This window comes from Echinops telfairi, unplaced genomic scaffold (assembly GCF_000313985.2).
Source record: "Echinops telfairi isolate 266 unplaced genomic scaffold, ASM31398v2 ScPeMD7_7436;HRSCAF=8474, whole genome shotgun sequence".
Taxonomy (NCBI): domain Eukaryota; kingdom Metazoa; phylum Chordata; class Mammalia; order Afrosoricida; family Tenrecidae; genus Echinops; species Echinops telfairi.
Genome location: NW_022111336.1, coordinates 1,725,411 through 1,749,375, shown reverse-complemented (window position 1 = coordinate 1,749,375; position 23,965 = coordinate 1,725,411). Strand labels below are relative to the sequence as shown.

Genomic DNA, 23,965 nt, shown 5'->3' with positions numbered 1-23,965 from the left:
ACACATCACAGCTCAAATTTTACAGTCATTTCTAATTTCAAACAATTCCCGTATTAACACTTTAACACAGTACACATATGCCTACCTTTCTGCTTTCCTGCTGTCACCTTTCAAAAATAGCATGCCTAGGGCATCAGGGTTGTTAGGGTAGCAGACATTTCACTCAACCACAACTTATCTTACTTATTTATAAATTATTATTAATGATGGGAGGATCTTACACAGATAAAAGTGACCCAAAGTACAAAACCTATCAAGAAAGATTGCAGTGGGGAATCCATTAGGCATAGTTTTGACACTAATGGAAAAACTAACCTTTAAATTCAACCCATTTATTTTAAATGGGCTTCGTTCTTGTGTCCAATCCCTACCCGGCCCACTGCCCTCAAGTCAATTTTGACATACGGTGACTGAGGCTGTAAATCGTTTGGGGAGCAGAGCTCCTTACCTTCTTCTCTCAAAGTGGCTAGTGTTTTGACCTTGCCCTGAATAGTCCAACGCCAACATCACTGCCAGGGTTTCTTAATAAGAATAAATAGCATTTAACTAATACTTGACATGTACAGGCTCTGTACTCTTCATATTTATTGTTCCCTTTCATCTTTTCAAGACATTTAAGAGTAAGTAGTAGTATTTTTTCATCTATCTATATCTATCTATCTATCTATCTATCTATCTATCTATCTATCTATCTATCTATCTATCTAATCTATTGAAAATTGAAGCTTAAGGGTCAGAAACTTGCCAAAAGTAAAATGGTTGTGAATCATTGTGATTCTGGAGGCTGAGCTAAGTTGGTATCAACTATGCAGTCTGCCCTGATGGCTCTTATGCTACTATGAATATTTTATTTAGGAAACCTTTCTGTAGAAAAACAGGCTTGTTTTTTTTTTATGGGGCGGGGGGGGGGGGATTCCTAATGATTTCCTTTTCATTGTCTATTCAGTCAACCACTCCAGCTTAGAAGGTTACACTCACCTCGTTTATGAAGGAGAACGCTGGCATGTCGACGTCCGTTTCCATTTTCAACATAGCAGGAGTAATTTCCCAAGTCACCTTCTTCCACTGAGTCCACAATTAGGGAGATGGACACTTCTTGTTCCCCAAGATGCTCTTTAAGAATTCTAAAATATAAAGCAAAACAAAACAAATACACACAAACATACCATACATGAAAATTAAAAAAAAATGTGGATTAGTTTGATATAGAAATACCTAGAGCAAATTGGGCTATGAATTGATGCTATCTTAATTAAATTATATGATGCCCTTTTCTTCTTCACTTCTAATGAGGAAGCCTGTCTTTGTAGATGCTAATGAAGTTTAAGTTAATTATCTCTCTTAGCAGGACAATCACACTGTCATAACAAAGACATGAGAGAGACCTTGAAGAAAAGTTTACAAATTGCTTTCTCTTTAAGAAGAAATATAATAAAAAGGTGAGATGACGTTCTAATGCCTTAGACTGTAGGCCTAATAATATATAAGGTTAACTTTAAAAGAGAAAGAAAAGAACCTTTCTGAGCTATTTTCACATGTGTTGTAACTTGTCACCTTGACTTTTTTTGAATGATAAAATCCAACGGCTTTAAAAAGAGAAAATAATAATAATAATAATCCTATAGATGAAATGTTTTGATAAACTGCTTAATTCCAACATTTAACATTAACGGTGAAAATTAACTTTCCCCAGTCTCAAAAGTGTTATTAATCTCAGAGCAAATGGAAAAGTTTTCAAACAGGGCTCCGTTTTTCCGTGCTCTGAACAGCGCCACCTCTACCCTCCCACTGTTTAGCAATGCAGCTCTGTTTAACAATTCCCAATAGTGAATGAAAGAAAAATATCTTTCTAGAAACTTCCTTCAGAACAGAGAAAACCAGAGGGAGGAAAAGTAAGGAGGCTTATGGCTCCTTTTTAACTTTAAAATGTGAAAGTATATGGGTAATAAATAAAGCTGGATAATAGTCACGTTCTAAATATGAACAATGTCAAAAGAACATTATCTGATATACTAGAACATTGTCCATCTGGGCCTTCAAGAATGCAACTGGAGTACTCTGTGATGTAAAATTCCTTGACATTTGTTTCCAGGAAAAGGACCACAATTACAATAATCTTAGATGAGAGCTTTATACACTTTGATTGTCTACGGAACCACATTTTCTTTTCTACATTTGATAAAATTAAAGGTCTTTACAGTTAAGAAGGGGAACCTTGTTTAAAATGTTGATATATACTCAGAATATGCACCTTTTAGTTTGGAAGGTGTTTATAAATGATCAGCATCTTGACTGAGTGATAACTCAGCTGTTATTAATGTCCCTTAGTTGTTATGAGTTGGAGGGGACACCATGGCAGTGAGTTGGTGGATTTGTTTGTGCTTATTTATATTGTAATTAAAAATAATTATGCCTAAGCAAAATGTTGTTGGTGCTTGGGCTCAAGTTATGTCCACCCTGAGCAGGTAGGCAAAAAACCATAGGGTTTTTAAGGTTGCAACTTTCTAGAAGCAGATCACCAGATCTGTCTTCCCAAGGGCCTCTGGGTGGGTTTGAATTGTCAACTTTTGGGTTAGTAGTGCAGCTCTCAACCAGTTTTACCACCAGAGGACTCCTTAAAATATCTTAATACTTAAAAGCAAATGAATAAATAAATAGGTTTTAAAAAGCAGTTAGGCATTCATTATGCCCTCAAATTTGATGGTGTTTTTAAATGATGATTTTCTTGGTATTATTCTTGTTACAGAAGTATGTAGACCTTCCTTGAAGTCAGACTAAGAAATGTGATGGGAACATGTGTATGTCTTTTGTCAATCCCCTCCAGTGCTCCATCGTCTACATATGACTTTAATGTACAAAAATATTTAAGTGAAAATGGGAGAGATTGTGTTTGGTTGAGTCCTAGTACCATGTTAATTATTTTTAAAAGAGTTTCTAGAAACAGAAGACTCAATATCACATGTTCTGCATTGTACACTATTTGGGTACATCTCACACACAGTAACACATCCCTTAGTGAAAACATTTTAATACTCCTCTTAAATTCTTTGTAAATGACATCAATGATGTGTGATTCTATTGTCTAGTCTCTTAACACTGCTTTTGCCTTCTCCCCATTCACTATTGCAATGTTTTAGGACAATTTTGTGTAGCAAACCAGGTTTTCTTTGGGGGGTGAGAGGTTGCTAATAACTTGCTTCTCATTGTATATTCAGTCAACCATTCAAGTTATAATAGTAAAAACAACAACAACAAACACTAAGGGAAAACAATACAATCTTTTAGCTTACTTTCTATTACCTAACAGAACCAACATTAATCTGAACTGTACAATTGAACATGTTTTTTTTTACCTAATATCACTTTCCCAAACTCGATTTTCATCCAGATCTTCAATAAACTTCTCTCCTTTCATCCAGTAAATTAAAGGACTGACATCTCCGCTGTACCCAAAGAAAGCTCGGCAGGTTAGATTAGCTGAGTCGCCTGTGGAAACAAGTGATGGAAATGAGTTATGGAATGATTTGTACACACTTATTTTAGGCACACTTGCAGGTAACATTTTGATCACTTCATTGATTTAATGAAACATCTCTCTTAAAAAATCATTTTTTCAGGTATTTCCCATCTTTGTCAAATTTATAGTTTGTGGACTTTGACAGCAAGGCTTGTTTAATGGAATGAGAGTTACTTACACAATTTCAAAGAGAACTCATGGTATTTTTTAAAGTGTTCTTCCACTTAAGTTCCCCTGATGCTTTCTCTTGATTCGATTGAGGTTATATGCTACAGGGAAGGATACCAGAGAGGTGATGTATCCTTCAGAAAGTCATGTCTATCTGGTGACCTGTAATGTTGGTAATTATATGCTTTTTGTAGGGCAGGTAGAAGATGTTTGTCTCAAGCTAGAATGTGGGACACGAAAGGGTAATATTTGGCTGAGAAATAAGAGGAACTGTAAATCCAGGATCCCAAGGAAATTAGAATGAAACCTTTTTTGTACTTGGTAAGAAATAATACTTTAATAAATAAAACCAACACACTCGGGCAGAAAAGCACATTTAACAGCCAATGAACAACCCATGTGTACAAATACATGGGATTTTCATTAGAAGCAAAATCAATGACACTACTGTGGAGATTAGTTTCTTCCAATACACTACCCACGAGGGACCACACTAATGGTAAATAGATTTGTTGATTACTTAAAAGGTAGGTGGAGGTTCCAGATTTAGAGGTGGACGTGCATTCAGTGCCTTCAGAAGGCATAGGTTTATTTCTGTTTGTACAGTTGATGCCATTTTGCAACACCTGGTTTTCCTAATATTTGCCCAGCATTGAAGACCCGAAATACTCCAGCTCATTCTATCTTTAAGATCTTGCTGCCTCTAAGTGGAGCCAGAAACTAGAGAATAGGATGAGACCTTGTAAGGAAGCCACACTACAATTTGGATTGGGGTAAAGGAACTCACAGGAATGGGTATAAACAAGGGTCTGCAAAGTGTCAGCAAACTTTTCAACTGGCCTGAAATGCCCACTGCCACTATGGTTACCACGCGTGCTCCACTACTAAGTGAAAGGTTAGGAGGTCTGAAGGCACAGGCTGTTCTGTGGGAGAATAGCCATGGTTATCTGGTCCTGTAGAGACTATAGCCTAAGAAGCCCTATGGGGTAGTTCTACCCTCTTATGCAGTCCCTGTGAGTTGAAATAGACTCCAAGGCACATAACCACTGTTTTGTAGAGAGCTCTGACAACTCTATAGCCTTAAGACACAAGGAAGAAGGCTCCTAAAGACTGGGAAACTTAGCTCTGAGCATGAATTAATAGAGACCACTAATGTGCCAAAGTAGCCCGGGTGTTACAGTGGCAGCCCCTTGGACTACTCACTGCAAGGTCCTGTAGTTCGAAACTACCAGCTGCTGTTCTGAATGAGAAAGATGAGGCTTTTTACTCTCGAAAAGAATAATAGTCTCTGAAATCCACAGAGGAAATTCTACTCTGACCTATAGGGTCACTGGGTCAGAATCGACTGTGAGTGAGTTTATTTGTTTGGTTGGTTGGTCTATTAATCTGCCCAAAATTGGCTTATAATTGATTCTATAATATAAAACCAGAGAGAAGCAAGAGTACATTTGGATGCATTCTTCCTAAACCCAGGCATGGATACACTAGAAAATACAACCAACCAATGAATCCACTCAAAGCAATCTGATATGAGGTTTCTGAAACTGCAAATCTTTATGAGAGCCAATCTTTCTCTTGTAAAGCAACTGGTGAGTTTGAACTGCTTACCTTGCAGCTAGTAAACCAATGCCTAGCTATGGCACCACCAGGGCTCCTTAGTCATACATAAACCCAGATATAAACACTGTTCTCCAAATTCTAGCGCAAGGAAAAAATATGCTTTGAACTAAAAGACTTAACAATAATTAATTAATTTCAGCAAGGAATATTTTCTTGTGTGTTATCAATTCGGTTACTATCTCTACAGGTCTACCTATCTTGGATATCATACACAGAAAAATCACACAAAACACAAACAGGAAGCAAACACCCCCGCCCCCCATCAATGACTAGCAAAACCTCAATAGAAAAGAAAGTATTAAAATATTAAAAACTTAAACCACTTTAAAATAGGTCAAAATGGAGAACAAACGATAACATATTACATTCTAACCTAACAACATCTGCAATCTCTTATAATTGAATTAATGATTCAACACAATTCAGCTGTTACCTACTTTTCTGGTCTTTAAAAAATTGTTTTATTGAGCTATATATAATTAACACATCCTACAATTCAATAGTTCAATCATGTTAAGAATGATTGCTCTTATTACTTAGGGTCATTGAATAAAGATGGTTAATGCATATAAATTCTTGCTTTTTCAATATGTATAAGATAGCAAAGCTATATTCGTCTCGTTTCTTTGGCTTTGGTTTACATCTGCATGTTTTCCTAGTACAAGATTTGAAAACGACTTGGAGTCATTCCTTGTTGACCAGATAAAGCAAGTACAGAAAATGACTACCAGTGTTTAAGATGTAAAATGTGCTTCTAAGGGAGTCCTTTTATTATTAGTTTTCTAAATATTTGAACATGGAATCCTCCCCTACTTGGGACAATATTTTACTTTACAAGACAAATAAAAAATGCCACTCTTATTGATTACAAATAATTTGCAGATTTCTGTGGTAAGTGTTAATCCAACAGTATGTGATCACAGGTTAGATTTATATGCACAAAACAATTTTAATGAAATACTCTTTGCTTTCACATTTTTATTAGAGCACTCAAGGTTTGATGCAACAGGACTGCTTGTTTTAATGCTAAGGTAGTTATGAATTCAAAAGTAAGCTTTAAAATTTTATATGTCTTAATGATTAACATCGCATGCCAATAGAATTGACATATACTACAGAGTTTAACATTTTTATAGATGAGTAATTTACCAAATCTGTCTCTTAAAAGAATCAAGTCTTAGTTTTTGTGTGGAGCTTAATTATTAAGATACATATAAAAAAAAGACACATATCTAAATATCTCCAGATTGCCTAATTTTCTATTACAGTTTTACTAAATATAAATCCCCTTAAAACTGCAGTAACAATAACAACCAAATCCAATACTATTGAGGCGATTCTAACTCACAGTGATCCTAAAAAGTTTCTGAGACTACCGTTAATGGGAGAGGCTGATGGATCCAAACTCCTCATCTTATATTTAGCAGCCACTAGGGCTCCTTTCTTAAATACGGCAGCTTATATATACCAGTCAAGCCATTTGAACCACAGCTTGACATTCTGTAGAGAGGTCAAATGGGCCACTTATTGATATCTACATGGATCTCCCTTGTCATCCTCCTACGTTCCCAGAGCAATTGATTGTCCACTTTTTAATTCTTTATTTCTCTGCCCTGCTGGCTTTGAGATGTCCAAATCTAGAGCATAGCTTCTGTACCTAGTAAGAAGTTGGTTGGTGCTCAGTTGTAATTGCTGTCTTGGCTTCACCTCTAGGTCTCATGATAAGTGTATCTGCCCTGGTTCTATGGGAGTACCTAGGTGTGGTAGTTACATAATCTATCGTGAAATTGACACTTAAGAGTGAATGGGGTATAGTTTAGCCTATCAATCAGGTTGCAGCTTGGTGACATCATTTGGAGCCTCTAAGGAGATAAGAAGTTTGCTGGAGGCAGGACACTGGCTCGCTCCCTGCGAGACATTGCTGACAACTAGCCTGATGGAACTAGCTGATGCAGCCAGAGTCCTGGTGCTGGAGGAGACACGTGAAAACCCCGCCAGCACTGAGATTCTTCTACCGCCAATAAGTCCACAAGATTTTCCACCCACTGGGCTGTGATCTTCCTGCATTTTGTGTCATTGCATGTGTTTTGTGAGTCTGAAGAGGTATTTATAGATTGATAACAAGCATATGGGCTAATATCAGACTTATGGACTTGATCTGGACTGGGCTAGGTTTTTTTCTCAATATTTGTTTGCTCTTGTATATAAAGCTCTTTCTTATACACATATGAGTCTCCCTAGATTTGTTTCCTTAGTCTACCCAGATTAACACACTAGGGAAACACTAACCATGTGCTGACTAGGTGGGCCATGTGCCCAGGACTGGAATTCATAAAAGGGAGAAAGCAGGATGGGAGAAAGACTAGAAGAGTGCTCTAGGCAGAAAGAAAAAGAGCATGAATGAGAGAAAGCAGGCAAACTTTGGAGGAAACAAAGAAACTAAAACTCTAAAGACTTCATAATGGCTGAAAGTGAAGTGTGTGTGTGTGTGTGTGTGTGTGTGTGTGTGTGCGTGCGCGCGCGCGAGGGCAGAGGGAAGAAGGGTAATATATAGAGTACAGATGAGGCCATGTTGGAGGTTGAAGGTTTTATTTTAAAGAAAATGGAAAACCAGAGAAAGGCTTCAATTTCAGAGCTGACAAAATCACATCTGCATTTGAAATAAATCACTCTTATTATAGCTGCAAAACTAGGATTGGGTCACAGAGAATCAAGAACATAGGGACTATTGTAATACTTGGGGATCATAAAAGGACTATCTACTGCAAAGATTCAGATTAGTGTCACGCCATTTCCAGAGAGGTGACAGCTGTGATGACAGATTGTCATGCTTTTTATCAATATGATTATAGGAAGACTTTTAAAGCCTGATAAGGTAGAATATATATATTATTCTTTGTGTATCTCTCTCTCTCTCTCTCATTTCAGCCAGATGTTTCAAGCGACAGGAGAGACAGTGAACTTGAACAGAGCTTTGGTCTATGAAAAGCACTTTGAGTGGCTGCTCTTACTTACACCAATGTGTGTGGCTAACGAAAAGGCTCCACTGCACTTCTTTTACATAAATCTACAGGCAGGAAAGGACAGTAGGAGCCCCGTGGAGTCAATTTTGAAAGAAGACCAGGGAATCTATGATCAAGTCAGAGACTCTATCCAGGGGCCTCTGTGTTGGCAAGTAAAGCTGCCAATATTTTTCATTTGGGAAATTCTGGTTGATCATATGAGTGCCAAGTAGAGATGTGACCTTGGAGGATTAGTGTGGATGACCTTGTGTTTGAAAGCAGGAATAAAGAGAAATGCATGGGGCTCAGTGTACATTAGTGTGAGATGTTGTACTTTCAACAAATATGGACCAAGCGTGATAAATAGAAAGAAATAGAAATTCCTTAGGAAAATAAAAGACCTGTTACTGTCTTTGTGCACCTTGAGGTCATCAAATAGAACATGCCAGCTTACAGCGCAAGTTTTTAGCATTCACTCATACTTGATTCATGCCATACCCTCATGCTTTTCCATGTTGTATTATTTGCTTCAAATTCTCCTCAAGCTACCAAAAGTTCTCCTAAAAAAGTTCAACAATTCAAACCCACTTGCTGCTCCAAGGGAGAACGATGAGGATATTTACTGCAGTACAGCTTTACAAAGCCTGAGAAACCCCAGAGACCATCGTCTCTATGAGTCAGAACAGAGACCTGGTTCCACAGTGGGTTCGGTATTGGTGCCATTATCTACAAGGACAGCGATGTAATACCCCGGCTGCTCCATGGGAGAAAGATGTTGACTCCTGTAAAGAGTTGGCCATCTCAGATATCCACAGGGGCAGTTCCACTTTGCATATACGATCCCTGAGTCACCACTGACATGATGGCAGTGAGTTAATTGTGTGTGTGTGTGTGTGTGTGTGTGTGTGTTGGAATTGACTCCATGGCACAGGGTCGTTGTCTATTAAATGTCAGCAAAAATAGTACCTCTTCTGAAAGCTGCCCTAGCTTTTTTTTGTGTGTAAAGAATCACTCTCCAAACTCACTGCCCTTGAGCCAATGCTGACTCATAGTGACCCCGGTGAGTTTCAGAAACTTCAGAGACTACAACAAGTTACAGGAATAGAAAACTAAGTCTTTCTCCCACAAAGCTGATGGTGGTTTTGAACTACCGACCACATGGATCGCAGTCCAAAGTGTAACCACTACACCACCAGGGCTCAGTCACGTTGTCCTTTCCTCTCTCATAATCTTTTGAATCTATCTGCAATGTAGCATACTATAGACCTTGCACTACTTGGTTTGCTTGTATGTTGAACCCAGCAACTAGTCTAAGCATCCCCCAAAGGCAGGAATTCCACCTCTCTTTACCTTGGAATGACCAGGGCCAATTCCAGATTCCTACATATATCAGGAACTCAATAAGTGAATTCAAATTAGCAACTTACTTAATAGCTTCTGAATTTGCATTTGCCCTTGTCCCTATTTGCAAAGATTCATTAATTAAAGGCTATATGTCTATAACCTATGTCAACAGAGCAAGTCCATCTTGTATACCACCCTTCAGGACCTTAAAGTAAGAGTTTCCTCTAGTATTACAAAGATGTGTCCAATTCAGCTCATACCACTTTGCACTAACTGATTATTAACTGTTCAGAAATTTTGTGAGGTTGGTTGTTAAAAGCAGCCATTATTTTTAAAAAAAAGAAAAGCAGCCATTATTTAAAATTAAATCATAGAAGCTTATACTTAAATAAACTATACTAAAAACAAAGTTAATATCTACCCTAAAATCCCTAGTATCTGTACTGTATTTTATTATTATCTCTGCCCACCTCCCACCCCCACCCCCCAAAAAACACTTTTTTTTTTGCCAACTTGCTGTTCCTGGGTCACATCAGGCACATCCTGCCACAGGGCTTTACACTGGTTGTTCCTTCTGTCAGGAAAGCTGTTCCCCTAGATTTCCACAGGATTCACCTCTTCACTTTCCTCATGCCTTTGCTCATATCACACCTTCCCAAGTAGGACTCCTCTGAGAACTATCTAAAATGAAAGCCCCCAACCTTTAACCAACTCTCACTCTACTCTAACTCCCACAGCACTTTCCTAAATTTTATTTCGTAATCATCTTGTCAGTTTGTTGGACTTGCAAGTTGGAGGGTCACTCAAGGTGTTGGGTGCCCATGGGGTCGGTTCCAACCTATAGAGTGACCCTATGTACAAGATGTGCTGGTCCTGAGCCATCCTTAAGTGAATATATAATGATCGCTTACTAGCAAAATTTTTTCATGTACCTATTTAATATAAAGTTCTTTTGTGCATATATTCTATCTACAATATTTCATACAATTTAATTTCTTATTTGTATTCCAAAATTTAAAACTGAGGTTTTTTCAACCCTGCATAATGGTTTATTTGAGTTATCCTAAATATAAAAAGCATGTCAAAAAAACAAAACTCACCATCCATGGACAACAAGGGACAACAATGTGGAAATGTTTGCAGAAGGGCCTATCCACCTTCTCAGTATATTTAGATAGAACTTCAGGTCCAGAAAGAAAAGTTGGTAGCTGCTATTCAGTTGACCTCAATTATGGTGACCCCATGCAAAATATAAGGATAGGCTGCCTGGTCTTGTGCCACACCCACGATAGGTTGGGGATCAGGTTGTTATGATCACCGGCCAAGTTTTGAAAGTACATCAACAGGCTTTTCTTTCTGATCTATCATAATCTGGAAAGTCTGCTGAATTCTGTTTAGCATACAAGCAGCACCCAAGCTTCCACTCATAGGGGGTTGGGAGATACATGAGTATGAAGTACATTGACTGGGAACGGAAGCCAAGTCTCTTATACTGAAGGCAAGACTTGTACTGTTGAGCAATAACTGCTCCCACAGGGGGATAAGTGCCTTGGAGGCAATCAAACGTGACAGACTATGCCAAATAGCAAGTAGAGAGAATGTAGGGCTAAAGGACATGCATTATAAAAGGATTAAAAGCTTGCCTATGAAATTTCAAAATGAGACACTGTCTCCCTAATTATTAGGGCCTAATAGGAAATTGTAGGAGGGTCTATCTCAACAAGTCAGGGTCCTGTAGCAATGCAGTTGAAGAAGGCAATTTGAGAGAAAAATAAATTCTTTAATGGGGTAAAGTCTGACACATTTATGTTGTTAGGTGGATTATATGTAGTGTTTTTATACGCTTTTGTTTTACATTCAGGTAATGTTATTGAAAATCATTCTTTTCTTTATTTATAGTCTCTAGAATACACTAATTTGTATCATGTTTCGCCAACCACAGAAACCTCAGGATTCTGGGATTAGCTGTGGAATATATTATCTAAAAAATCAATCTCCTACTTGGCTTACATAGTAAATCACACAAAAAAAATAGAATATGCTCTGTGTATACTAGCAATAAACAGAATGTTAATGAGTTAAATTTTGCTGGAACCCTATGATCCTGGGGAAAAGTGGTTGCTAAAGAAACCCCTCCAACCCTTTTGTTCCAGAAAAAGGTTTACTGCAAAGAACAAACCAAAAATGAACTCAATGGCCTCCTCTGTTTAAATGAACTGGAAACAAACCAAAACACTCATGGTCATCGAGTAGATGCTGACTCACAGTAAACCCGCTGTGGGTTGCCTTAACGGTAACTGTTTACAGGGAAAGAAAGCCCAGTCTTTCTCCTTTGGAGCTGCTGGTGGTTTTGAACTGCAGACCATGCAGATCATAATTCAATTCATAACCACTACGCCACCAGGGCTCCCAAATGAATCTTAGATTTTTCTCTCCCTACACAGTCTGCTCAACCTCTTTCTCCCGCTCCCTCTTTCTGTTATGCCATTCTTTATACTTTCCAGGTATCTAACCCTTATTTGGTCTCCTTGTTGATACAAATGATGAAGTGAAAAGGTTATCGGTTCAAACCCATCTGGAAGAATCTACTTCTGAAAGGCCATAGCCATTGGAAATCCTATGGAGTGGGGCAATCTTGTTCAGATACGCAGGGGGTTACTATGAGTTGGATTTGACTTCATGGCTACTAGCTTGAACCCCCTTCCCTACCATGGAGGTCTCCTGATGCTTGTGGCTTTATCGTCAGAAAAGACAACAATAGGCAAAGAAAACACTCAGAATATATAGCCCCAAATGAACCAAATTGATTCCAATTCATTGCAACTCCATGCATTACAGAATAGAACATTTCCATCTGTTCCGTAAGGTGTTCCTGGCTGACCATGAGGCCTCTCTTCCACAGTAACACAAAGTGGGTTCAAACCACTGGTCTTTAGGTGAGTCGTCTATAGCAAACTATTTGTACCTTTAATCTGAATGTTAAGAAAACAAAAATTCTCACAACTTGACCAAAAGGTAACATTCTAAGGACGTTGATCCTGATTTAGACCTTAGCAAATCATTCACTCATCGCAGTGATCTGCCCCTCTTAATTTTCTTTGAAACACTGTGAAGTTCTTAGTGCCAGCAGAATAGGAGCTGATGCCTCTCCCCACTGCCATGGCTACCTTCCTTTTACCAGTGTATTCTTTTCTTGGCTTCCCTTCATCCAGTATCCCCCTTCAAAAGAATGATTCTTGTTTTAAAACTTATTTCCAATTTTATTTAAATAAACAGATATAAAATTATTATCATTTGAATATAAGTAACCCTTGCTGCCTTTAATAGTGCCCAGTGGATGTTTTCTTTGACATCTAGATGGGACTAAGTGAACCACAAAGTCATATGAAGTAAGAGAAAAATGCTTTATGAAATATATGGACAAAATTCTGAACTTTGATATGAAAACACAATATATTTTTGAAGTTCATTCTAGAATTATATTTTAGATTTAATATTACTTCACTAAGCATCCAATAGCCATGCATCTCAACAAAATAATTCTGTATTCATTTAGAAATCTAAGTAGGTGACATTGTCAATAATTATGCTGAAGAAGAAGTACAGTGATGGCAGGGCTAGACAGGATGTGGTTGCTCCAGAAAAATAGCAAACTGCATTAAAAAAATAATGATCAAATCACATACTATGTATTCCTCTGGTAGAGATATAACTCTTTGGAATTGATTACAGTGATCAAAAAAAAAAGCTTTAGCTTATGCCAATTTATTATCAAGATTAAATAGGTATTTGGAAATACAAATTGATGTCATATTGTGCAACAAAATTAATTTGGAATTGATTAAATAAATATTACTAAGATACAAATATGCCACTTGGGCTAAATAGAATAGTTCTTAAATCTGAAATTCTTTGAATTTGAGCCTAGAAATTACAAAAAGCTCAAGAATGACAAATTTGAATAATTCATAAAACTTTAGGACAATAAAATACAATGCAAAGAAAATGAAAAACAATACATAATGATTATGAATTTTTCCTGATTGTGGTTGTCATCTAAAGTGTTTCTCAGTATAGCTTTTTTGTAATTAAAAGGGAAGAGGGACAAAGCAAAAGAATGTTTGGCATAGTACCAACAAATGGTATTAATATCTTAATATTCAAGATAGTTTACTCAAAAATATGTATTGCCAGATTTTGCTAGAAACAACTGTTCGCCACTGAAGCACTAGATTTTAAGAGAAATTATTGCTGTAGCTGGAAGCACTTGCTGATGAAGATCAAGGATTTCAACCTGCGGAAAAATCCTCACAACTTGACCAATAGGTAACATCATGATAAATGGAGAAAAGGTTGAAGCTGTCAATAATTTTGTCCTGATTGGATTCGCAATCAATGCTCATGGGGCAGCTGGCAAAGATTATATGACACACAGCGTTGGGTAAGTCTGCTTTGAAGACCTCTTCAGAGTGTTGAAAAGCAAGGGTGTTATCTTGAGGACTAAGGTGCAGCTGACCCAAGGTATGGGAGTTCCCATTGCCTCATATGTATGCGAAAGTTGAACACTGAATTAGGAAGACCGAAGAAGAATCTATGTACTTGAATTGTGCTGACAAAAAATATTGAACGTTCAATGGACTACCTTCTGAGACAAATATTAGAAGTACAGTCAGAATTCTCCTTACAGGCAAGTATGGCCAGACAGCTCATGTACTTAGGACATATTGTTGGTAGAGATCAGTCTCTGGAGAAGGGCATCGTGCTTGGTAGAGTAGAGGGGCAGTGAAAAAGAGGAAGGCACTCAGCCAGATGGATTGATGCAGTGACTGAAACAATGGGCTCAAACATAAGGACAATTGTGAGGATTGAACAGGGTCTGGCAGTGCTTCCTTCTGTTGGACATAGGGTCGCCATGATATGGAACTGAATCGATGGCACCTAGCAACAACAGCAATTGGGTGCCCTTGAGTCTTTTCTCACTCATAGCAATCAAAATGCTGCCTGGTCTATGTCACCCTCACAATTGTTTGTTCACATTGTTGTGATTACACCTGTTCATCCATCTTATTGAGAATCCCGCCCCCCCAATCCCCTTTTAATTTCTACTTTACCAAGCATGATGTATTATGACTCTAGGGATTGCTCCTTCTTGAGAAAATGCCCAGAGTACATGGAACAAAGGCTCACTTCTAAGGAGCTCTCTGACTGTACTTCTTTTATGGCAGATTTGTTTGTTTTTCTGGCAATCCATGATACAATCAATATTTTTCACCAGCACCCTAAATCAAAGGCATCCATTCTTCCTTACTTGTTTGTCCAGCTTTCCCAAACACATGAAGTGATTGAAATTGCCATGGCACGCGTCAGGCACACCTTATTCGTCAAAGAGACATCTTTGCTCTTTAACACGTTAAAGAGGTCTTCTGAAGCAGCTTTGCTTCATACAATACACCATTCAACTTCTTGACCGCTACTTCCAGGAATGTTGATAATGGGTCCAAGTAAAATAAACTCCTTGCAATTTTCAATATATTTTATCATCTTGTTGATAATTGATCCTGTTGGGAGGATTTTTGTTTTCTTCATATTGAGGTGGAATTCCTACTGAAGGCTGGAGTCTTTGCGCCTCATCAGTAAGTGCTTCAAGTGCATTTCAAGTTCTCCTCACTTTCAACAAGCAAGGTTGGCTCAACTGCATATCATAGGCTCTTAATTTACCATTTGTCAATCTGGATGCTACATCTTCTTCATATAGTCCAATTTCTTGTATTATTTGCTCAGCATGCAGATTGAAAAAGCATGGCAAAATGACAAAACTTGATGCACAACTTTCCTGATTTTAAATCATACAATTATCCCTTGTTCTGTTTGAAGGCCTTCTTCTTCTTAAGCTTCCTCAAATGCACAAATAAATGTTCTGATATTCCCATATTATAAATACATTTTTTAATAATTCACATGACTGGCTGCCTTTGCATAGGCAATGAAACACAAGTAAACATTTGCTTGGTATTTTCTATTTTCAGTTTAGATTTATATGATATCCCTTGTTTGAGGCTCTCTTCTGAAGTTTACTTGAATTTCTGACAGTTCCCTATTAATGTATTGCTGTAACCACTCTCAAATTATTTCAAAAATAGTTTATTTGTGTGTGATATTAATGATATTGTTCAATAAGTTCTGTGTGTTCTCAGGCCACCTTTCTTTGGAATGGCCACAAATACATTTCTCTAGAAATTATTTAGTAGATTATTATTATTTTAACCACTAATTCTACTACAAATATTGTTTTTGTTTTGCCCCTGGATTATGGGATTTATTATGGAAGTACCAGGTTACATTTCAGGATCAGAAACTAGTTAGGATACAGTTCTTTGGTCATGACAACCTCTTGGCCAACCTCACAGATAGGTATCTCCCTGGCCTTTGACCCTTAGCCTTTTAGTAAGAAGAGAGAAAAGGAATTCTCAATTGTGTCTATATATATGAAATAGGCCACACCTCCAAGGCTGTGACCCCTAGTAAGGGGTTGCACTGCACCCTAATTTTCTCACAAGAGCTTGGCTGCTCACAGCAGATACCAGGGTGGAGTTGCTTTCATTATGTTCATTCACATTATGGGGTGGGAGTGGGGTAGGCCTCCACTGCCAACCTATTGAGAATCTTGCCCCAAACAGGTTGACATAAAACCTAACCATTATAGCCATCAAAATAAGCATCATTTCTACAAACACACCTGCTAGAACTCTATTTGGAGGATTTTATGAATATTCTTTATTTCTCTTTTACTCAAATTTTAGCATCAATAATATAATTTTATCTCTAGTCGGCTCAAATCCAGACTGTTTCATTTGCTATCAAAAGCAACCATTGATCCTTTCTATGTCTGGTTGTCTAATGTGAATGTAATAGGCAATCTGACAAAGCAATCTTAGCATGTGATACAGAGTCACACAGCACAACTCTTCTGTATCTTCTTCCATTTAAAGGACCAAATCAAACCTGTAGGCTCTGAGTTCCCTTGGACTCACAGTGACCCTAGAGGCGAGTAGGACAGCCTGCATGGATTTGTTTTCCATCTTTCTCCCATGGAACAGCTGGTGGGTTTGACCCTCTGACTTTGCAGTTATCAGCCACTTGCTTCACCACTGTACCACCAGGGCTCCTTCATCTGCCATTTACATTTTGGAAAAATAACAGAAGACCTCCCTGTCTTATCTCTGATACCCAAGTGACAGTGCTAATACTATTGACTGCACTGAAACAGAAATACATGAAATTAGCATTAGAATTCCACACCTTCCAGAGAAGAGGAAGACTTGTTTATTTAATTTTCCTCTCAATTTAGTTTCTCCGTTTTTCTTCAAATGATAATATATTTAAACCTTGGCCTAGGGAGCTGCATACATCAAACGTATCAGCCTGCCAGAACTGGAGCCCTGAAGATAATGGTATTCTTGCTGTCTTAAGTTGATATCTGTAAAAGCTACAGTAAATTGCACTAAATGCTTCAGCTGCCTTTTTGGCAGAAAGGTGCAAAGTCAGCTCAATCTTAGCAGGTTCCGAAGGCAGCACTCTAAAATTGATCATAAAAAATCATTTGCTATCTAAAATGAGAACAATGCTTGTCCTACAGCAAACATTCAAGTAGGCCATGATGTGAAGGGGGCGTAGAGGGAAAATAATACATTTCCCCTTCACCCAGCAGATTTCAATCAGCAGAAGAGACACTGGTTATTTACTGCAACCTTCTAATTAGGCATCATTTGACCATTCCCAAAACTGCTGAGAGGAGAGAATCTCTCTCCACTAGAGGACACTCTCTAACTTATTGGAAATTACAAAACTCCCTTTTTTTAATTAAAAGAAAATGTCTCTCCTAATTAAAAAAGCCTTAGCATCCAGAAATCTTACTTGCTGCAATTACAAAATAGTGAGCATTTTGTTCTTAATGAAGATGTGGAAAAGTGGAGGGACCATTATCATGCACATTAAAATCACTTTATGGTCATGGTAAAGGTAAATGTTTTGCCAAAGACTTCCCATTTTAAGAGAAAAGCAAAGTGGTTCACAAAACATATTTGTCTTTTGTCAATAGTTACACTGGGTGGCTCCTATTCCAGAAAGGTTTATGAAGAAATGACAAAGAACCAAGCTCTCCTCTCTCTCCTCTCCTGACCCGCTGCTCCACTCGACCCCACCACACACACATATCCCTAAAATAAGAAAATAAGTGTTGGAATGTACGGCATTATCAAACTAGTTACAAAACTCATGCCTTCTAATTGACTCAGACTCCTAACAACCCTAACAAGGTAGAATAGAACTCCTTGTTAGGGCTTTTGAGACTGTAAATCTTTAAGGGGAGCAGACAGCCTCTTCTTTCTCTTGAGGAGCAGTTGGTTGGTTTGAATCACTGACTTTTTGTTTAGCAGCCCCATGCCCAATCCACAGCGCCACTAGGGCTTCTTTGGAAATCAGAGATTTATCTATGGATTCCAAAAGAGAGTGAAGGGAGCCTTGGAAGTAAGCTCATTAGTTTAGTATGTCATTCTTGGTGAATGCAACAAGGACTGCTCAGTTTCCAAGAGATCAAGAATGATATGAACTCATAAATTTGCAAACTTTAATTCAGCTCTAGTGCCAGATACCTCTATAAAGGTGGACTCGATACTAACTTCAGACATATCTCTGTCACTTTGAAGACTGAGAAAAGTACTTGGCTGACCAAAAGATTGTAATACAATCTAAATAATCACAAATAGTTTAGAGAGAGTGCATACACACTCATAGTACCTCCAAGAGTACATGGTGGCTGAATTCTCACTAGTTGTTAGCTATATAGTTTCCTAATGTTATTCTTGTTGATGACTTAGCTCAGACTCATGGAGACTTTAAGAAAAGTAAAATAGAAGGGTGCCCCATCCAATGCTAGCGTTGTGATTGTTGGTGTTTCAGTTCATTGTTGTACCCATTGTGTAGAGCTTCCAAACCTAGAGGATATATTGACCAGCAGTATATTGGACGATATTCTGTTGTATTCCAGAGAGTTTCAATGCCTAATTTGTGCAAGTAGCCTACCAGACCTTTCTTTCTAGTCTGTCAGCTATAGTGAAATCTGTCTATGGGTGATCCTGCTTGCGTTTGAAAACACTGATGACATAGCCTCCAGGGTCATAGTGACAAGGGAATCATCACCATAGGATAAACTGACAGACGGGTGGCGGGTTAATGATGTCACTGTTATGATTAGTACTTATTACAAAGCCCAGGCATCTTAAAAGTGTATGCAAGTGATCATTTATAGTGCACTCAACAAGTTAGGTCAAATTGTGTATTTCATGAACCTGCGGGTTGTATACAGAAATGGAATCCTGTACTAACCCGATGAAGAGAAAATAGCAACAGAGCACTATTCAGAACAGGGGGTAAATATGCACTTGAAGGAAAAAGGTGAGCAAATTGGCATAGTTCCAAGATTTCTGTAAGGCCTCACATTGTAGCTTGTAAAGACTGCCAGCTGTATGCATGATATTAAGAAAAGCATGGTGTTGAAGACGAGTCTTGAGGGCCACGGCTGACCTCCTGCTGGCTACACAAAGGAGAAAGAGCATCCAATCCCACATTTGCCCAAGAATGATTCTGACGAGGCAGAATCCAGGTTGAATCCACCTTTTGTCTCTCTTTTTTCTATTCTGACACCAGTCATCCCTCTCACAACACTCTATCTCGTGGGGTCAATAATTCATTGCACAGCCACACACAACTCACAGACAATAATCCTAAGTATAGGGTTAGTTAGGGAAGTCAATAGGTGATAAAATGTTAAATATGCAGTTCTTGAATCCACAGAACCTATGTTTAGCCATGATAGGAAGCATGCCTCTCTCTTGTCCTCAGCCTCTCATCTACCCTGCTCACATTTAGGGGTGATACACTTCCAAAGGGCACCCCACTTTCCAAGCTGGCTTCCTGTCCAAAGACACTGGATTTTACTCATCCCGTAGGTCAGAAGTTCTTTGGCTCTGTCTCATGGTCCTGACGCTGTAATCTCTCATGCCTCTGTTGTCTGCACTATTTGAGGTAGGGATCTTGCATGCGTTTCACTGGTCTCCTCTTTTTAGATTGTGGCAGAATTTCTTGTCCCAGCTTCTGAGACTACTCACCCAGCAACATGGCAAAACTAACCAATTCCCAAGTGTATTAGGTTGGTTTTTCTAGAGAAATGAAACCAGTAATATATAGAGATAGATGGAAAAATTTATATTAATAAAATGACCAGCACAATTAAAGAAGCAAGCTTATCCAGCACAAATTTCATGGGTCATATACTGAGCTGGAAGCTTCTCCTGACTCATGTGGCTTGGTGGGCTGAGGGACCCAAGATTGGCCGAAAGATCACGGACTAGGCTGCAGTTATGCATGACTCGAAGATCAACAGGTTAGACTTGTAATTGGAGAGATGAATGAATCCAAGTTTGGGAGGTCAGATGTCAGGACAATGATGACTCTTGGAGCCAGCAGGAAATATGGCAGGCTTTTAACTCTAGTACAAGTACTGGAGGTTGATGAACAGATGCAGACTCCAAACCCAAGCCAGCAAGCTTTCCCATAGCATTGATGTATAAGGAATTAGGCGACACCCTTCAGGAAACTGCCTTTCAATTGCATCAGGGCCATGGCTGGAGTAACATGATTGCACTCCACCCTAATCTATGTACTACTGATTGGCTGTTCACTATACATTGAATTATAGACTTGATTCCATTGTGTTAGGTCACCTCATGAGGGATGACTAGACCTTAATTGTCAAGTCATTGAGAATCCTGATCCAGTCCAATTGACATAAACTATCACACAGAGTTCATCTTTTATAACTTAATTGCATGGTGCCACTTAGACATTTGATGAGAATTACAAGGACTATGGATAAAAGAGCCAAAGTCAGTAATTTCAGCTTGCTGCAGGTATCTAGGACAGCTCAAGGACGCAAAGCTGAGCAGTGGGACACATCTAACATCTGTTAACAGTTGGTGCCACCTGATAACCTCTCTCCAGGGAAGATGTGATGTTGCATCTGAGTGTTGAGAACATAGATATTAAATAATGGGAAATGGTGCCTGCAGTGGAAGCTGTTCAACTTCCAGGAAGCAGGTTTGTTCTGAAGGGCTCCACAGAAACCACTGACAAAAAAGGCAAGAAGTAAGGCCACCTTAGCCCTTCAGTTAAAGAGTAGATGGAAGAAGTGCCTTATGTTTTACTTTCTGCCAAAGACATCAGAACTACTTGTTATTTTATTGATTTCCACAATGTTCACAAAATGGACTTTTTAAAAAGGCAGTCTTTTTTTATTTTTTAGCTGAGTCCTCGATATTCTCAAATTTTGTGATTGCATCGTCACAAAATATCTCCTTAATTCCTGTTTCTTTACACAGTCACTGAAGGAAACCCTTCCTGGATTCTTATAATTCTTCCAAACTCTCGCATTTTAAAAAGCAAATCATTCTACTTTCAGCTTCCAGGTATATTGAAAGCAACCATTAAAACTACACAGAGGAAACACTGATCTGGGGTCAGAGATTAGCAAACTATTTAGATCTCAGTAACATAAGCAGTTTGCAATAAACATGAAGTGGATGGGAGTGGTGAGAAGAAAAAAAGACAAGAAAAGAATAGGAGTAAGAAAACAAAGGAGCAAGAGGGAAAGGAAAATAAAAAGCAGAAGAAATAAAGGGATATTTGTGATGGTGAAGGGTACTGATCTATCAACAGTAACTCATAAAAATATATTATGTATGTTCTTTAACAGACCCGATGCCCGCAGCACCTTCATATCCTTTGTGCTAAACTGCCATCTTTACACTCTGGCTGGTACCTAAATAACCCAAAGTTCTACTCTTCTCTTTTCCCTTTTAGTACTATAGCTTTCAACATGTTACTCGGGGACATGATTGCCAAGTTGCAGACTCCATTTCCTGACCTCTCTTGCAGCTGTGTGTGGCCATACCACTGCGATCAGCATATGAGATATATGAGGTAATGTTCATTTTCTGGCATTTCCTTTATGATTAAGTCTCATGTCATGGCTTTTAGCTTGCCCTTTCTTATAAGAAAGACTGGAAAGCAAATGTTTCAGGGAACTGGTTTCTACCATGTATCTGAAGATAAAACGATGGATCAAGATATAATGAACCCGAAGCCCTGAATGATTTAATGGAGCACAAACACCTCCCACAGTCTGGGCCTGCTCTCTTCTGAACTACTCAGGGAGAAAAATATGCTTCATTTTTTAAAGGATATTGTAATTCTTTTCCAAAACCCTTTTATTGGGAGCTAATACAGATATTATATCATTCCACAGTTCAATCACATCAAGAAGTGCTGTACAATTGTAGCCACAATCAGTTTCAAAATGCTTTCTTCCATCTTGAATTCCTTGATATAGACTCCCCTTTACCTCTTACCCCCACAATTCTCCCCCCAGATATCTCTGATACAAATTGATCTTGTGCCCATTTAATACATCTAAAATCTACTTTTTCCATGTCTCTCTAGTTTCAATGTGGCTAGATAAAATCACGACACTACACTAACTAATTTAATCCATCTAATCATGTAGATAAGAACCACATGTATCTTCTGCTGATTCCCAAATAAATTCTTACTGTGCCTATGTACATAACACAGAAACAAAAAAATATAAATCCACTTTTTGAGAAGCAAATTATGAAATCAGGAATGAATCTCATATTAAGAAGAGACTTTGCTTAGAGGAAAATTATAAGGGGGCTTCAACAAGTTCTTGGGAAGATAGAATTACAAGATAAACAAATTAGTGCCACTCGGCCCCAAGCCAGCTTTCATGACCAGTCTTCCAGCAAACAATGCTCCACCCTGACCTTACACTGCAAGATAACCTCTGAGAAACTAGCGTTTGATCTCCTCATCTTGTGTTTAAGTTACCTTACTCCAAGACAGGAAGCTTGGGTTCTCATTGAACATTTATAACTAGAGAATCTTCTAACGATGGTAGCTTAGAGACTACCCACCTCAACTCTATCCTTTTTTGTTGTGCAAATTAAGACCTAGAGTAATATAAATATCTTATCCTGGTGCACATAATGACATCTCGGTCTAGAACCCAGTTCGGTGGGCCTTCTGGGTTCTTCTTCCTTTACCAAGAATCAAATGTGACATTTCTTAATACAAACAAGGGAATCCTTATTAGTAATACTCCTTTTCTCTGTTAGGTAATATTTCTGAAACCTTTTGGTAATGTTTAGGCAATTACTTTATACTTCAGGTCCTCAGCAAGGAGGCAAAAAGTCAGAGGCTCTGGCTGTTTTTAGTTACTCTGTGAGGTATATGGAATCTGTCTTGTGGCATTCGAAGGACCCTAATCCCACCAAATCCTATCATTTGAACTTTATCAAGGGATGCTAGAGCTGGCTCTTTACTTCCTGACACTTGCCAAGAAGTATAAATGTGATAGTTAATGATTTTAGAGCAAGAAAAGAGGGCAGAATTAAAACTACAAAAACAGAATGAAATTTCTGCATGAACTCTTGGAAACACCCTTTTCTAAGATATATAGTTACCTTGGTCTTTTTTGTATGTGTAAATTTAGGGATAATGGTAGTAACTGTTCTAAAATGTATACAGCATTTTTTGAGTTAGAAAGTCTTTCTTTTTTTGGTGCTATTGTTCCTTTTTGTGTGAGCTGATTGGGCTAAAATCAACTTTTGAATTAAAATTTCATTTTATTAGAATCTGTGCATTTTCTTTTTTTAAAAATCGTTTTATTAGGGGCTCATACAACTCTTATCATGATCCACACATACCTCAATCATGGAAAGCACATTTGTACATTCATTGCCCTCATCATTCTGAAAACATTTGTTCTCCATTTAAGCCCCTGGCATCAGGTCCTCATTTTTCCCCTCCCTACCAGCTAGCCCCTCCCTCATAAACCCTTGATAAGCTATAAATTATTATTTTGTTATATCTTGCCTTGTCCAACGTCTCCCTTCACCCACTTTTCTGTTGTCCGTCCCCCAGGGAGGAGGTCACATGTAAATCCTTGTAATCAATTCCCCCTTTCCAACCTACTTTCCCTCTACGTTCCCAGTATCGTCACTCATACTGAAGGGTTCTGAAGGGTTCATCTGTCCTGGAATCCCTGTGTTTCCAGTTCCTATCTGTACCAGTGCACATCCTTTGGTCTAGCCAGACTTGCAAGGTAGAATTTGGATCATGATAGTGGGGTGGGGAGGAAGCATTTAGGAACTAGAGGAAAGATGTATTTTTCATCGTT

General features: G+C 38.4%; 1 protein-coding gene across 1 annotated transcript in view; it reads right to left on the bottom strand.

Moving 5' to 3' along the window:
- IL1RAPL1 (interleukin 1 receptor accessory protein like 1) overlaps positions 1 to 23,965 on the bottom strand; it is a 143,028-nt gene that overhangs the window by 59,552 nt on the left and 59,511 nt on the right. The window contains exons 2-3 of the mRNA XM_045298668.1: positions 3,354 to 3,486; positions 979 to 1,124 (exon numbers count right to left, since the gene is read on the bottom strand). Of these exons, the coding sequence (XP_045154603.1) occupies positions 979 to 1,124; positions 3,354 to 3,486 (279 nt within the window). The remainder of the gene's footprint in view (positions 1 to 978; positions 1,125 to 3,353; positions 3,487 to 23,965) is intronic.